A 15,798-nucleotide genomic window follows, 5' to 3' on the forward strand; every position below is an offset into this window, starting at 1 on the left:
AGTAAATCTTACAATATCCACCTCAAAACAATGTAATAAATTCTGTAATAACTTAAATATATTCACAAGCACTTAGAATCATTCTCCTAAACTTTGAGTTGGAAGCATGGATTTGTGCATTTATTTCATAATTTAATTCTGACACAACCTGAGGAAAATACAGAGAATAATGAGACTAATCAGGGCCAAAAAGAAAATTTTGACACCAAATAGATTTGTTTTAAGTTTGTTAGAATTGCGGCACTACAGATAGGTATTTCCCCAAACCTCAGTATAAAAATTTTTATCTGATCTTTATCCAGAACACAATGTTGTCATGTCCACCATAACATTGTTCTCAACATTGGAGGGAAAGAGTCCATCTAGTCATTGTCAAATGATTCTGAACCTAAGACTTAAGTGTATTTAAGTAGATCAAGGGCCACATAGAAATGTGTATAACAATTTGCATAGTTGACGATACTGGTATTAGCTGGGACTTCTTTATTCCTGAGGTTCTTTTTTGGTTTTAGTTGAAAGTCTGCATAAATAAAACCCTAAATATTTCAGTTGAAAATAATAAAATAAAGAAAAATAAACATGAAGTTGAAGTTGATTACTGTCTCTAACCAGGTTATTTGTTCCATGTTAGATTTTATAGATACAAAGAGAAGTCTCTTTAATCTGTCACACTCAAGCATTTATACAATCTTGGTTATGGCTTTTTGTAATCTTCCACCCACGATGCAATGGATGCAAGCACCAGGGACAATATCCACCTGTCCACCTGGACTGGAATATTTGATGCAGGTATGGTAATGTGTTTCTTAACTTATCTGAGTAGTAGTAATATGAATATGAATATATTCAGCTTCCTCATATATATGAATTCATATATATAATATGAATATGAATATATTCAGCTTCCTCATATATATAATATGAATTCATATATATAATATGAATATGATAATATGAATATAATGAATGATAATGTGAATATAAATGAATAATATAAATGATAATAAATGAATATAAACAATAATATGAATATAAATAATGAATATAAATAATATGAATTTGTCTCAAAATACAATTTGTGTTACAGGAAAATATTACCTATAGATTAAAATACTATATATCAAGTAACATTAAGATTTTTACATTTTATTTTAATTTGAATTTTAATTTTTGATTGAGGTTTTAAATTTACATTGTCAATAATGTAACATTGTGATTTACAAATGTATTTCCTGGTAAGTCCACTTAAAAATAAATACTTGCTTTTTAAAATAGGAAATTGGATTTTGCAGAATGTACATTAAAACTGGCTTTAGGAATTTTCAGTTCATCTAACTGCTTAGGTATTAGAAGCCTGGTATGCAAATGTGATATGTGCACACCAATACTAGGAAAATGTCTCCAGTTCTCTACCAAATTTAATGACACTGAATTACTATTTTGTTTATTCAATCAATTCTGATTTAATTTCCTGTTATGCTGTTTCTGAATAATTATCTTTGACATTTTACATGATTAATCATTGGCCACATCTTATTTTTCAATTCTTAAAAACTAAGGAGGGGGCACCTGGGTGGCTCAGTTGGTTAAGCAACTGCCTTCAGCTAGGGTAGTGATCCCAGGGTCCTGGGATGGAGCCCTCAGAGTCCCTGTTCAGTGGGGAGTCTGCTTCTCCCTCTCCCTCTGCCCTTCCCCTGCTCAATCTCTCTCCCTTGCCCTCTCTTTCTCAAATAAAAAATAAAATCTTTAAAAAAACACAAAATACAACTAAGGAGTATATACGTTCCTTCTTAAAAAAGTTATCTATATTTTCATTGCTTAATTATAAAATTGTCACAAACTGATATCAATCTAAGAAGATATAATGTTGAATGTGGATAAAAACTATAGTAATTTTTTTACTTCAAAGTACAGTACAATATTTCTCTCTGAATCAAAAAATTATTTTTAATGTCTTTAAAAAATTTTTGTGAACCAAAATATTGAGTATATTATTAATAGAACCAAAAATACATTCTACAGACTGATATTTTTTCATTTACTTTTTCTTGTTTTTATTTTAATGCCAGTTAACAGTGTTGTATTAGTTTCAGCTGTACAATATAGTAATTCAACACTTCCATACATCACTTGTTGCTCATCACAAGTGCACTCTTTAATCCCCATCACCTATCCCCCCTTCATTTCCTTTTCCTATGGTTACAAAAAAAAAAATGTTAAAACTTCACATTTAAATTAATAGACAATGAAATGTTTCTTCTTAAAGAAGCCTTAACTATGGCAGAAACTTTTTAATATTTTCTATCGTAATAAATAAAAAGTTGTAATTCCATTTCTTAGTGTTTGGAAGGTGTCAGTGAGCTAGGTATGTCTCCACATATTTCACACTTAACAAGCTTATTTAGTGGGGGTATATTTCATAAGTACTTCTCCCTTACATGCAAAGGAGGAAATCTAATCAATCCATCCCAATTTCTCTATGTCTGAAATTCCTCAGCTACCAGATCTTTTGGTTTAAAGAAATGCTAGAATGATTTCAAAACCTAGTTAAGCGTTGTGTATGCAGGGACACAGCAACAACTCATAAAGAGATACCATGTAGGATCTGAGTGTTGCCCATGCTATTTTTTAATTATCTTAAAATATAAGCCACGGTTATAAGTGAAAAGCAGTCAGAAGCTAAAGATTTTATACACTCTATAACACCAAATCCTCTCATGGTGTGGCCAGTTTTATACATCCACCAGAGGGTCCTGCCTCCTTTGAAATAACATTCCCACTGCACAGATGATTGCAGTCTGACCCTCTCTTCATTCACATTTTCTTTTCTGCTTTACACTTTCACATCTCTATGCCACCTATCTTTTCAGATTTCTCATCCAGAATTTAGATTGTTATTTTTTCTCTGTCTACACATGTCTGCAGGCAGCCCTGAAAGCCCTTTGTTGATTCAGTGTTTGCAGAGAAATGCAGTTAAACTCTGGTAGTGAGGTATCCCTTGCAGACTCCCACACGCCTCCCAATGTTCAGGAAGAAGCTAGAAAATGCAATAGTAAAAACTAGATAGAAAGGAACCCAAAGCTTTGAGGCTAATAGCCTCAACTTAGAAGATAACTTTGACTCTATAACCATTGTATTCATTACACAAAGTATTTAAACTCTTCGTGTGAGTATAATACCTGCTTCTGCTTCCATTGTTTCAAGCTCGTGGGTCTTTGTGGTAGTCATGTTGGTCTTTGACAGCTACAAACTCAAAGGGTACTTTTATCAATACAGTTTCGCAAAAACATTTACAAAACTAGCTTTGAAGAAATCTAGATGGTTCCTTTAGGCAGCATTTGGATTGGTCATTGTATTTTCTCACAGTGATGTTGGTCTGTGTAAATAAACAATGTAATGACTCTTCAGTTCATCATTGTTTTGTTTTGTTTGGAGTATAGTTGAGAATGTTATATGAATTTCAGATGTATAACTTAGTGATTTGACGAAGTTGTACATTGTGCTATGTTCACCACAAGTGAAGCTATCATATGTCCCTTTACATCCATCGCTATTACAAATCACTGATTGTATTCCTTATGCTGTACTTTTTATTCCTGTAACTTATTGATTCCATAAGAAGCCTGTATCTCCCACTCCCTTTCACCCATTTTCCCCAACTTCCCACACCCACTCCCATCAGGCAACAAATACAGTTCTCTGTATTTATAGGTCTCATTCTGCTTTTCATTTGTTTGTTTGTTTGTTTTTTAAGATTTCACTTATGAGTCAAATCTTATGGTATTTGTCTTTCTCAGCCTGACTTATTTCACTTAGTATAATACTCTCTAGGTCCATCCATGTTGTCTCAAATGGCCCAATTCCATCCTTTTTATGGCTGCATAATATTCCATTGTGTATACATATATACCACATTTTCCTTACCCATTTGTCTATTGATGGACACTTGAGCTGCTTCCATATCTTGGCTATTATAAATAATGCTGCAATACACATAAGGGTGCATATATATTGTGTTTATTTTTATTCTCTGTAACCCACCATGTGGCAAGTGGTTCCAATCCCTCTTTTTTGCATTTGTCTTTTCATAGGGTTGCCAGATAAAATACAAGACAATCAGTTACATTTGAATTTCAGATAAACAAATATTTTTTAGGTTAAGTGTGTTTCATGCATTCTTTGGCATATATTTACAGTAATAATTATTCATTATTTAACTGAAATTAAAATTTAACTGAGCATTCTTTTTTTCCTTTTCTTTTTTCTTTTATAATAATTTTTTTAATTATATTATGTTAGTCACCATACAGTACATCCCTGGTTTTTGATGTAAAGTTTGATGATTCATTCGTTGCATGTAACACCCAGTGCACCATGCAATATGTGCCCTCCTTACTACCCATCACCAGCCTATCCCATTCCCCCACCCCCCTCCCCTCTGAAGCCCTCAGTTTGTTTCTCAGAGTCCATAGTCTCTCATGCTTCATTCCCCCTTCTGATTACCCCCCCTTTCTTTATCCCTTTCTTCTCCTACTGATCTTCCTAGTTCTTATGTTCCATAGATGAGAGAAACCATATGATAATTGCCTTTCTCTGCTTGACTTATTTCACTTAGCATTACCTCCTCCAGTGCCATCCATGTTGCAGCAAATGTTGAGAAATCATTCTTTTGGTAGCTGAGTAATATTCCATTGTATATATGGACCACATCTTCTTAATCCAGTCATCTGTTGAAGGGCATCTCGGCTCCTTCTACGATTTAGCTATTGTGGACAATGCTGCTATGAACATTGGGGTGCATATGGCCCTTCTCTTCACTACGTCTGTATCTTTGGGGTAAATACCCAGTAATGCAATGTCTGGATCATACGGTAGCTCAATTTTTAACTTTTTAAGGGACTTTCACACTGTTTTCCAGAGTGGCTGTACCAACTTGCATTCCCACCAACAATGTAGGAGGGATCCCCTTTCTCCTATTGTTGTTTCTTGCCTTGTCAATTTTTGCCATTCTAACTGGCGTAAGGTGGTATCTTAGTGTGGTTTTGATTTGAATTTCCCTGATGGCTAATGATTTTGAACATTTTTTCATGTGTCTGTCAGCCATTTGTATGTCATCATTGGAAAAGTGTCTGTTCATATCTTCTGCCCATTTTATGATTTCTGGTTTTCTTGCTTTATTTTTATTTACTAAATCTGGCAACCCTATCAATTTGGTCACAGAAAATCACTTACAGCATGTAAATTCTTCTAGTCCTCACTATCTTTCACATGGAATGGAAGACCTTTTTTCCTCTCATCCTTTACTTTCCAAAAGAGAGTATCAAGGAATTTTACCTACTTTTGTGATAGGTTTGGGTTTCTATTTAAGACATCTTTATAATTATATTTAATCTGTAATTTTGCTTTGGCTAAATGTCTAACGGTACTTGTAATTGTTTAATATTCAATAAAAACATTTTTAGAGTATACTGTGTATGGACAGCTAAAAAAAACACTTCACACTTAGACCAATATATGACATTTAACAGAAAAAATGAGATGTTGATAATGGATCAATTACTTTAAATATCCTAAATATAGGTATTAATGTATATGTGTTTTGGTAGGTGCTTTAAATTTAGTTTAATTACTTCATACCACCTATTTTTATTTTCTACTCTATTAGATAAATCAGTTACTAGTGTGTCAACGTTTTGATCTTCTGGAAGGTATGTGCCAAACACACTAATATATTCACTCTTGAATATGTAACTTCTTGTGCTGTAGTCCAGTCACTCCCTATAAATTAAAGTGCTTCATGTGTCTGGGGAAAAATAAATCTTGAAATATGAACAGAATATATAGACACATAGAATATATGGACTCATAGTTGATGATCAGATAAATGCAATAGTAGCTTCTCATAGAAAAGGACAAACATATCAGCTCCAGATCACTCCTGAAAATTCTAGTCTGCACTTTTAGTCTTGCTAAACAGCAAGTCTATTTCCTGAAAGGGTTTTCCCATCATAAATTCCTCAAATACAGGTATTTCAGAGAAGCAGTGATTCCATATCCTTCAAGAATTCTACTAGTAGAAGCAGAATGCTAGTAAGTTTCTGGGCAGTCCAATTCCACTCCCAAGTCTGAGAAATTGTTCTTTAGAATGCAATTGTTTACCTTTATCTCAATTTAGTACAAGTATTTCTTTCACATATATGAAGCTATAATACATGTAAATAAAATGAAATCAGTGTTTAGTAAAAAAATAGTTATCACTATCATTACATTTTATACATAAAGGATCTAAGACTAAAATAGACACTTATGGTTTGATTTAATTCATAAAACCTTTTCAACTAGGCATATTATAAATGAATGTTTTCTTTGAGCTTTTTCTGCTTCCCTACACTGAATGATTTATTTTATGAATAACCATTTATTCCAGAATTTCCATTGAGTACCTATAATGAACAAGACATATGCTAGCTATTTTGAGAAAATCAAAGAAGAGTCAGACCTGGGCTTTCCCTGAAATATGGGTGAATATACTTAAATAAAATGCACAGTATGAAGTCATAAAAGTTATGAGAGAAGTAAAATAGCAAAAATATTGAGAAAAAACTAACCATCCATGTTATATGGAACTAATTCTCCAAACTAGTCATTCTCAAAGCATAGTTGCCAGACTGCCAGCATGAACATCATCTGGGAACATGTTGGAAATCAAGTTCCCAGGCTTCATCACAGACCCACTAAATCACAAAATCCAGAGGTGGGGTTCAACTGTATGTGCTTTATCAAGCCCTCCAGGTGATTCTGATGCAGGCTAAAAATTTGAGAACTACTACTCTAAGTGATGCTTTCACATAATTCAACATTGTGCATTTATTTAAAAGAATGAGACAGCTCTGTAGAATTGTTAAGAATATCCCCAAGAAATATTGCTAGGTATAAAAAGCAATTACAAAGAAGTACATATAATAGTGTGCTTGTTTATGTGTATGCCTGTGTGTATATAAAAATACTTAGACTTTGCATATGTTTGAGATATCTCTAGAAGGATACATATAAAATTGGAGAAGAGGAAATAGAATAGGTCAGGAAGAAAGAATTATTTTTAATTTTATACCTTCTTTTGCATTTTTAAATTTGTGCCATGCATATGTAATTTCTACTCATAAAAATAAATTAAATTTAAAAGGCAGAAAATATTTTTCATAAATATTGAATCATGATTTATCTTTGAATATTAAATAAAAATGGATCTCTTTCAGGGCATCTGGGGGGCTCAGTCATTTAAGAGTCTGACTCTTGATTTCAGTTCAGGTCATGATCTTGAGATGCTGAGGTTGAGCCCCACATCAGGCTCCATGCTCAATGGGGAGTCTGCTTGAGATTTTCTCTCCGCCCCGCACACACACACACTCTCTCTCAAATAAATAAATAAATAATTTTTGAAAAAGAACATCTTTCAAATATGTTTATACAATGTAAAAACATAACTATGTTCATATGCCCAAAAATCATTAAAAAAAGGAAATTCTGTAACTACCTGTTTCAAAGGTTAACATTAAAACAAAATGCTAAATGTATATTAGTAACATATACTCACTAAACATACTCATTCAAAAACACCTGAAATTTTAAAAAGTAGGAGAAAAATATCATCCATGCACAACTACTGATACATTTCCTTTGAAGGCTTTTAAAAAATATTCTTTTAATGAATTTTTTAAAATCACTTTTAATCATTGTCCATGCAATTTTTTATATTTATTCATTTAATGTGTTTTGTTGTTTTTGTTATTTTTATTTATCATAAAACCAACAATTTAAATAGCAATACAATAATGCTCAAAGGGGATACTACATATTGCCAATTGTTAGATATTTACTTTGCTTCCATTTTACTTTTCCTTTTTAAGTAGTGCAGTAATGAACATTTGGTGTAGAAAGCATTTTTTTAAAAAAACCCTAGGACTGTTTTGTTTGTATGATAACAGAAGTAAACTTATTAGGATAAAATATAATATTTCTATTTTCTTGTAAAAGAGATGAATTTGATTATTATCTTATGTGGATAACACATAAGAGCTTACTGTCTCCCTCAATTTCGCATCAGTAAAATACTTTTTCGTCTTTTCTATTATCCAGATTAAACACCTAGTGTCTTTTTCATGTCCTAGAAGAAAAAGATGAAGAGGAGTAAAATTTAACATAATGCAAAACATTAAAATAGTAAATTGGGTTAATTTCTCAAAAATTCAAAAATGATAAAGAAAAAGCTATGCATAGAATTTTAGCAGTAAAAGGAACCAGAGAGTAGCAAGCACATCTATTTCATTTTTCTGTGAGGAGAAACTAAGATACTAGTGAAGATAACTGACTTAAAGCCAAGCAGTTTATTATCAAATGTACATTCAATATTTGAAGGTAATTTGATAGGCAACTTATATAAGTCTCACACCACTAATAAGTTACCACATTGTTTATTCTTTAGTTCTCAGTAGTTTTGAAACTAGTAAAAATTACGAAGTCATGAACAATCAAGGACAGAGAATTTATTTTGCAGAAGAGAGAAGTAATTGTTTCTTCCGATACCTCTGTGGACCTTCAAGATCTTTTACCATGACAATTTATGATAATGTAGGCCGTGATGTCATTACTATGCATAAAGCTTTAAGAAACTGCTACCTACAAAAGGTCAGTAATTTCTATATGATTTAGAATGTATTTGAGTTCCTTCAAAAAAGCCTCAAAACTGAGCAGTATGTTAAAACACTGGGTTTGGCTACAAAGAATGTTCTGGAATGAAATATGTTAGAGAGAAAATTATATATTTGTACCACATATCTGCAGAGCTGGAATAATATACAACACTGTAAATATTTTTCAGGCAATGTAGATCATAAGATCTTCAGATTTTTAGAAGTTTTTCTTTTCCAAAATATTGTTTTTTATTTGCATTTATCTGCATGTGCTTCTTAGTTATTGTATGGAGTGTCTGCAAATTAGGGGCTGTGAAATCCTATCCCATTTTCAGCTGTGTTTCTCTGACTGGTCCTTTGAACTTTCACTGAGTGGGATCCCCTTCTTTCCTTTCTTGTTGGTGATATCTGGATTCCTTGGATCTCAGGAATATCTTATTGTTGTCATTCGTTTCACTACATCTACGTCTATTTTGAGATGTGGAGCTATAATTTTTCCGTCAACTTTTGATAAGGACTTTGATAGCGGTTTTGTTTTGTTGAGTTATCATACTTGTTCTGTTCTTTTCTATGAGAGGGTTGAGAAGATTCACAGACTACATCACCACTGCCACCTTCTTGACTTAGCATCTTCATTTATATTTTAAATGAGTAATACTTACATATGGTGGAAAGAAGGAAGGTAGGAAGGGAGAGAGGAAGGGAGGGAGGAAGGGAGGAAGAAAGAAAAAAGAGAGTGAGAAAGAAAGACAAATATATTCTGGAGAAACAATGCCTCTCAAACTCTTGTTTCTTAGGCCTTCTAAATTCCTCATCAGAGGCAACTGCTTTTATGAGTTTAAATATTCTTCCAGAATTATTCTATGAGTATTTGTGTAATGCATACATCTGTATGGCATACATGCGTCTTTTTAACATAATTGGCAGATATTTTTCTATAATTTTTTTTAGAGAGAGGGGAGGGGCAGAGGGAGAGGGAGAATCTTCAGCTGGGCATGGAGCCTGACTCTGGGCTTGATCCCACAATTCTGAGATCATGACCTGAGCTGAAACCAAGAGTTGGACACTTAATGAACTGAGCCACCCAGCACCCCACTTCTTTTTCTTTTTTTTTTTTTTAAGATTTTATTTATTTATTTGACAGAGAGAGAGAGAGGGAAAGCACAAGCAGGGGGAGCGGCAGAGAGAGAGGGAGAAACAGGATCCCCACTGAGCAGGGAGACCAATGAGGAGCTTGATTCCAGGACCCTGGGATCATGACCTGAGCAGAAGGCAGATGCTTAACTAACTGAGCCACCCAGGTGCCCCCAGGTGCCCCACTTCTACAATATTTTAATGCATACAATATAACCTGAAGATTACATCAGTATCTATAGGGCTTCTTCCATTCTTACAAATGGCTGGATAATAACCCATCATGTGTATGGTATACCATGATTTAAATAATCAGTCCCTGAACTGGGCTTTAAATCAAAACAAACAAAGTATTTAGTGAAATCATACTTACATTTGCATAAAGGGACAAATGTTCTTGGCATATTGGTAATAAAAACAGTTGTTGGTGTGACTATTTTAAGGCATGTCTTATGGACATGGCAATTTAAAAAGTGATCTTCATAAGCACCTAAAAATTATTATTATCCCCCCATTTGCAAATAGACAATGATTTCAGAGAGTCTGGTGATATGCTTACACTTCATGTAGTTAGTGAGCAGCAGCATCAGGTCTCACCTCAGGGGTCTCAATATCTAAATCCTGGGTTTTTTCACTTCGATGTCCATTCCCAAATATAGGGCATGCCTTAAACACAGAAAGTTCTGTTCATATATGTACGAAGTGCTAATAAGTAGCCCATAACTAATTTGTTGCTTACAAATCAAACAAATCTCATTTGATCAATACTACATTTCTCAATCTCTTGTAGCTACAAGTTGAGGCTCCTCCTGGTGAAAAAATTGGATATGTGTACCAATACTTTCACCCATTTTTGCCAATGTTTAAAATAAAAAATGAGAATAAGGAGGATATAATGAAAATCAGAGGGCCATGTGTGGTTTCCAGCTGTCTCAAAGATCTAAATTTTACTGTGAGTAGTTACGTTTTAAGATAATCATGTTCAAATTAGTTATTTGATTATCTTGCAATACATTATTAAATTTGATTAAGATAAAATAAAAACATGTTATCATGATGTTATAACCATTTGACTATTTTTTAAATTGAATTTCTAATACATAGTTTCCTTGCATCATTAAGCCCTACATGTTTATGCTGCTTATAAGACATCTTTTTAACCTATACTTCAAGTATATAGTTATCAAACAACAAGTTTGGTATTTAATATTTCAAGGAATATTGGAAGAGAAAATTAAACTTTATTGCAATGAACAATGACATAATTGGGCATTAATTATAAATAATATATTATTAATTTTTATAAAATTCTGAAACTGCCATGATACAGTTTTGTTAGATTTTTAAAAAAAGATTTTATTTATTTATTTGAGAGAGAGAGAGCACGAAGTGGGAGAGGGGCAGAGGGAGAGGAAAGAAGACTCCCTGTGAGCGAAGAGCCCGATGTAGGGCTTGATCCCAGGGCCCTGGGATAATGACCTGAGCCAAAAGCAGATGTTTAACTGACTGAGCCACCTATATGCCCCCAATTTTGTTAGATTTTTAGGTGCTTACTGGTCAACAGTAGGCTATTAGTTAAGTTTTGGGGGGATCAACAGCTACCCACAGAGTTTCAACTGCCTTGGGGTGTCAGCACTCCTAACCCCTGTGTTATTCAAGGGTGAACTGTAAAATCTGTTGTATACTATCAATTTGAAAATCTCCTTTTAGGTAGATATTGTCTGTAGGTGTTTTTCCATGCTATTATGTGTCCATATTGTACATATTTATTGCAGAATACAATCAGCATGATTATAACTCAAATGGGTCATATTTAATTACTAAAATTGATATAGGAATACCTATTTTTTATTTTAGAGATTGTACCTAAGATTATATATATATTTTTTCTTTTAGTTATTGTCTCTGGATGAAGAAATAGTTATTGGTAAGATTTCAAAAAAATGGGCTGGATTTATTAGGGAACTATCTACCAATGCTGATAAATTTGGAATCCAGTTTCCATTTGATCTTGATGTAAAGATAAAAGCACTGATGCTTGGAGCAAGTTTCCTCATTGTGAGTCTATTTTTATTCTGTTTAGCCAAAAGGGAATTTTCTGAGATTACCATTGCACCTTTGCTAATATTTTTCCTAAAATCATTTAGATCAACTGCAAATTGTGCTTTTGGGGTCTAGTTCTAAGCCCCCAAAATCATATCATGGATTCAGTGTTCACTGAATTGCAAAGGATGTAAAAACTACAGTATCCTGTAAATGTGATCGCTGAAGTTGAAATCCTTTGCCTTAATGAAAAACAAGACTAAATTGCTGAAAATAGGAACAAAATGGCGTGTTCATTGCAACTTACTGTTATTTCTTATAATTTAAAATTTTATAAGTATCTTTTTGTACATTTCACTTAAAAAGTAATCATTGTTAATTTGGAAACTATAGATATGTAGACATTTCAAAAAGGAAAATATTGCTTTTGATTATAATTGGGTCTTGGGGAAAAATGAACATAAGAAATTACCTTCATTTGGTAAATATTATGAAATTACAGAAAATTCAATCAAATTAAAAAGCCCATTGGGGGGAAAAAAGGAGAAAAGATCATAAAGAAAGTGGGGCAAACAGAAATAGAAAATTAAAAGGGTAGGAAAGGGCACCTGAGTGGCTCAGTTGGTTGAGTATCCAACTCTTGGTTTCAGCTCAGGTCATGACCTCTCATGACCGAGACTAAGCCCCACATCAGGCTCTGGGCTCAGCAGGGAGTCTGCTTGAGATTCTCCCACTCTGCCCCTCCCCCACTAGCATTTTTCTCTCTCTCTTTCTCTCAAATAAATAAATAAACCTTAAGAAAATAAAATGGTAGAAAATACCTATTCAGTTATATCAAGATGTCAATTAAATATATTCTATATAATTTTATAATAACCACAATAAATGTAAATGGGAAAAACTTGCAAGTTAAAAAATAAAAATTGTTAAATTACATTTTAAATTATCCATAGGCTCTTAATAGGAAACAAATCTAAAATAATGACAAAAAATTGAAAGAAAGGGTGGGTAAAACTGTAACAGAAAAATACTAACCACAAGAGCTAGTAAAGCTAAGTTAATACCAAAAACAAATGATTTTAAGTCAAAAAACATTAGTAGAGAGAGCTAGAGAATGTAACTACATTATGATAAAAGTTCTATTCAAAAGAAAATGATTCTTTTTTTAAAAGATATCTATTTATTTATTTATTTACTTACTTACTTATCAGAGAGAGAGAGAGAATAAAGCTGGGGGAGCAGAAGGCAGAGGGAGAAGCTGGCTCCCTGCTGAGCAAGGAGCCTGATGCAGGACTCAATCCCAGAACCCTAAGATTGTGACCTGAGCCAAAGGCAGATGCTTAACCAACTGAGCCAGGCATCCCAAAAATAATTATTCTTGGTTTGTGTGCGCTTAAGATCAACCTCAAAATATAGAGGAAAATGTTATATAGTTAAAGAATAGTAAATTCTATCACAGTGGGAAATTTATGAAGCCCTTTCAATTTTTACTTGATGTAGGAGACAGAACCTCAGTAAAATTATTCAAAATTTGAACCAAAAAAATCAACGAGGCTGATTTAATGGATGCATGTACAACTTTGCATTAAACAAGTAGATAATATGTTTTTCCAAACAAAGGTTTTTTACAAGAATTATTCTCATAATGGATCCAAGAAGCAAGTCTCAATAAATTTCAGTAATTGGTATCACTTGGACCTTGGTGTCAGAGAAAATAACATTAAATTAGAAATTGATAAAGATACATATTTTAAAATATTTTATATATATGGAAATGTGTACATAATTCAGGGTTAAAAAGTAATGCATAATAAAATTGAAGATGTATCAAATGGTATAATAAGATAAATATGATATCAAAACTTTTGGAATGCAAGTAAAGTGAAACAGCAATGTATAACTGTAAATACCAAATGAAGAAAAGAAGAAAAGTGGAAAATTAATGAACTAAGTGTTCATCTGTAAAAAGTTAGTAAAAGAACAGAACAAACCCAAAGGAAGTATAAGGAAGGAGATTTTGAATTATTGACCAAAGATAAATGAACAAACAGCACCCACCCAGTCTCTAGATGGAAAAGAACTTTTAAAGTAAATCATAAAGTAACAGACTAGTAAGTTAGAATATCTTAAACTTCTGTACACTAAAACAAATTATAGTATTAAATATTCAGTAGCAAACAATAAAGGAAATATTTGCTCCAGATATGACCAAGGAAAAATTCCTTATATTAAATTTTATTTAAATGAGAAGAAAAATATCAAATTTCCAACCAAAATGAAAAATGAATGTAAAAAAATAATTCGTACAACCATAAAAGAGGGAATACAAATAACCCATAACCATAAGAAAACATTTTCAAAAACATCTGAAGAGAAGCAAAAAGAAAAAAAAACAATGAAATATCCCTTTTCATTTTTCCAATGAAAAATTTTCAATGCTCATGAAAGTTTAGGATATCAGACAGTCATGAGGTACAGTTAAAATTTGGGGGGAACAAACTGAAAATATCCATTAAAGTTTTTAATGTTATGTTCACATTATTTCATATGCATTACTTTCTTCTGAAAAACTAATACAGATGCAGACAAATAATTATGTGTACTCTAGTAAATAGCAATGTATACTCTATGTAGCAAACATCACTCTAATAAATTTTAAAAAACTAAAACAACCTAAAATTTAAAGTATGAGATTTATTAAACACATTATGAGATAGCTCTAAAACAGAACATTAAAGACTCAAACTAAATATTCAATAAATAAACTTTAATTGCATGAATACTCAGGATATATTATGCAGTGAAAATTGTAGGATAATAAGTATATTATAATGCCAATTGTGTGTGTCTGGAAAGAATTTGAATCAAAATATTAATAGTAGATTTATAGGAATTGAAAATATAACTTTTTCCCTTCTCTATTCTTATACTTTTTTATATTAAGTGTATATGATGAAAAATATATAAATAAAATGAAGTAGATTTAGTTGCTGTTCTCTAAGAGCCTTTATATTCAACTTTATTATTCTGGTGTGTTTGAGAGTAACCAAACATTCATTCTTACTCCTTAGAACTTGGGGTTCCTCATAGGTCTGATACTCAGAATTCTACTTTAATATGTTTTATAATCACATTATTATAACACAGGACCCTAAAATCACTCTCGTGTCTCAGATCTGCACCTGTTTTTACTATTAAACCAACCTAATTACATTCATTTTTCATTTTCTTTCTAGGACTACATGTACTTTGAACTCTGGTCATAAGTCTTGCCCGCTTTCAGCAAAATTAACCAACTTTCACTGAGAATATTTAAATAAAGTTTTATTTCACTAAAATTATTTGTATAATTTTTTCTGCATAATAAACCACACCAAAATTTTGAAAATTAAAGTGATATTTTATTTATCCCAGGATTCTGCTCTATACTTCTCCAGGTCAAGACCTGTCTCACACTCTTGCATGTGCAGTCAGTTCACAGATTGGCTGGGGACTGTCTTATTCCAGATGGCCTCATTCATATGCCTAGCTGTTGTCAGAGGCAATAGGAGAAACAAGTCACTTACTTTTCATCTTCTAGGAGGCTAGCCAAGGCTTCTACACATAACCATGTTACAAAAGCATCAAGAAAACAAGCTTAAATGTTCAAGCTCATTTCAAGCCTATCCTTCAGTTATACTCACAAACATCCTATTAGCCAAAGCAAGTCACATAGCCAAGTCCAGATTCAAGGAATGGAAAAATAGACTCAACTTCTTTATGGGAGTTACAACAGAATACTATGGCCTTGTTTTAATCCTCCCCATCCCCCACAATTGAACATTGTATAATATCACAATTAATGTGATCATTAATAACAATGGTCACAATTATTTCGTCCTCTCCACATGCCAAATATCCTCAATCCTCTCAGAACTCCCAAAGGTCTCCT

At 32.6% G+C, this 15,798-nt stretch overlaps 1 protein-coding gene across 1 annotated transcript; it reads left to right on the top strand.

Moving 5' to 3' along the window:
* Positions 1 to 723: 723 nt before the first annotated feature.
* LOC113253622 (phospholipid scramblase 1-like) lies at positions 724 to 15,133 on the top strand. The gene is made up of 6 exons (XM_026496567.1): positions 724 to 789; positions 5,666 to 5,708; positions 8,483 to 8,685; positions 10,615 to 10,776; positions 11,721 to 11,882; positions 15,104 to 15,133. The coding sequence occupies exons 1-6, from the start codon at positions 724 to 726 to the stop codon at positions 15,131 to 15,133; spliced, it is 666 nt and encodes a 221-aa protein (XP_026352352.1).
* Positions 15,134 to 15,798: the final 665 nt, after the last annotated feature.

Source organism: Ursus arctos, unplaced genomic scaffold, assembly GCF_023065955.2.
Source record: "Ursus arctos isolate Adak ecotype North America unplaced genomic scaffold, UrsArc2.0 scaffold_20, whole genome shotgun sequence".
NCBI lineage: Eukaryota > Metazoa > Chordata > Mammalia > Carnivora > Ursidae > Ursus > Ursus arctos.

Excerpts from the sequence above, each read along its gene's own strand:
- LOC113253622 (XM_026496567.1), top strand. The coding sequence starts at position 724 with ATGCAATGGATGCAAGCACCAGGGACAATATCCACCTGTCCACCTGGA. Across the intron at positions 5,709-8,482 it reads ACGTTTTGATCTTCTGGAAG|TTCTCAGTAGTTTTGAAACT; the intron begins GTATGTGCCAAA and ends TTTATTCTTTAG. Across the intron at positions 10,777-11,720 it reads TCAAAGATCTAAATTTTACT|TTATTGTCTCTGGATGAAGA; the intron begins GTGAGTAGTTAC and ends TTTTTCTTTTAG.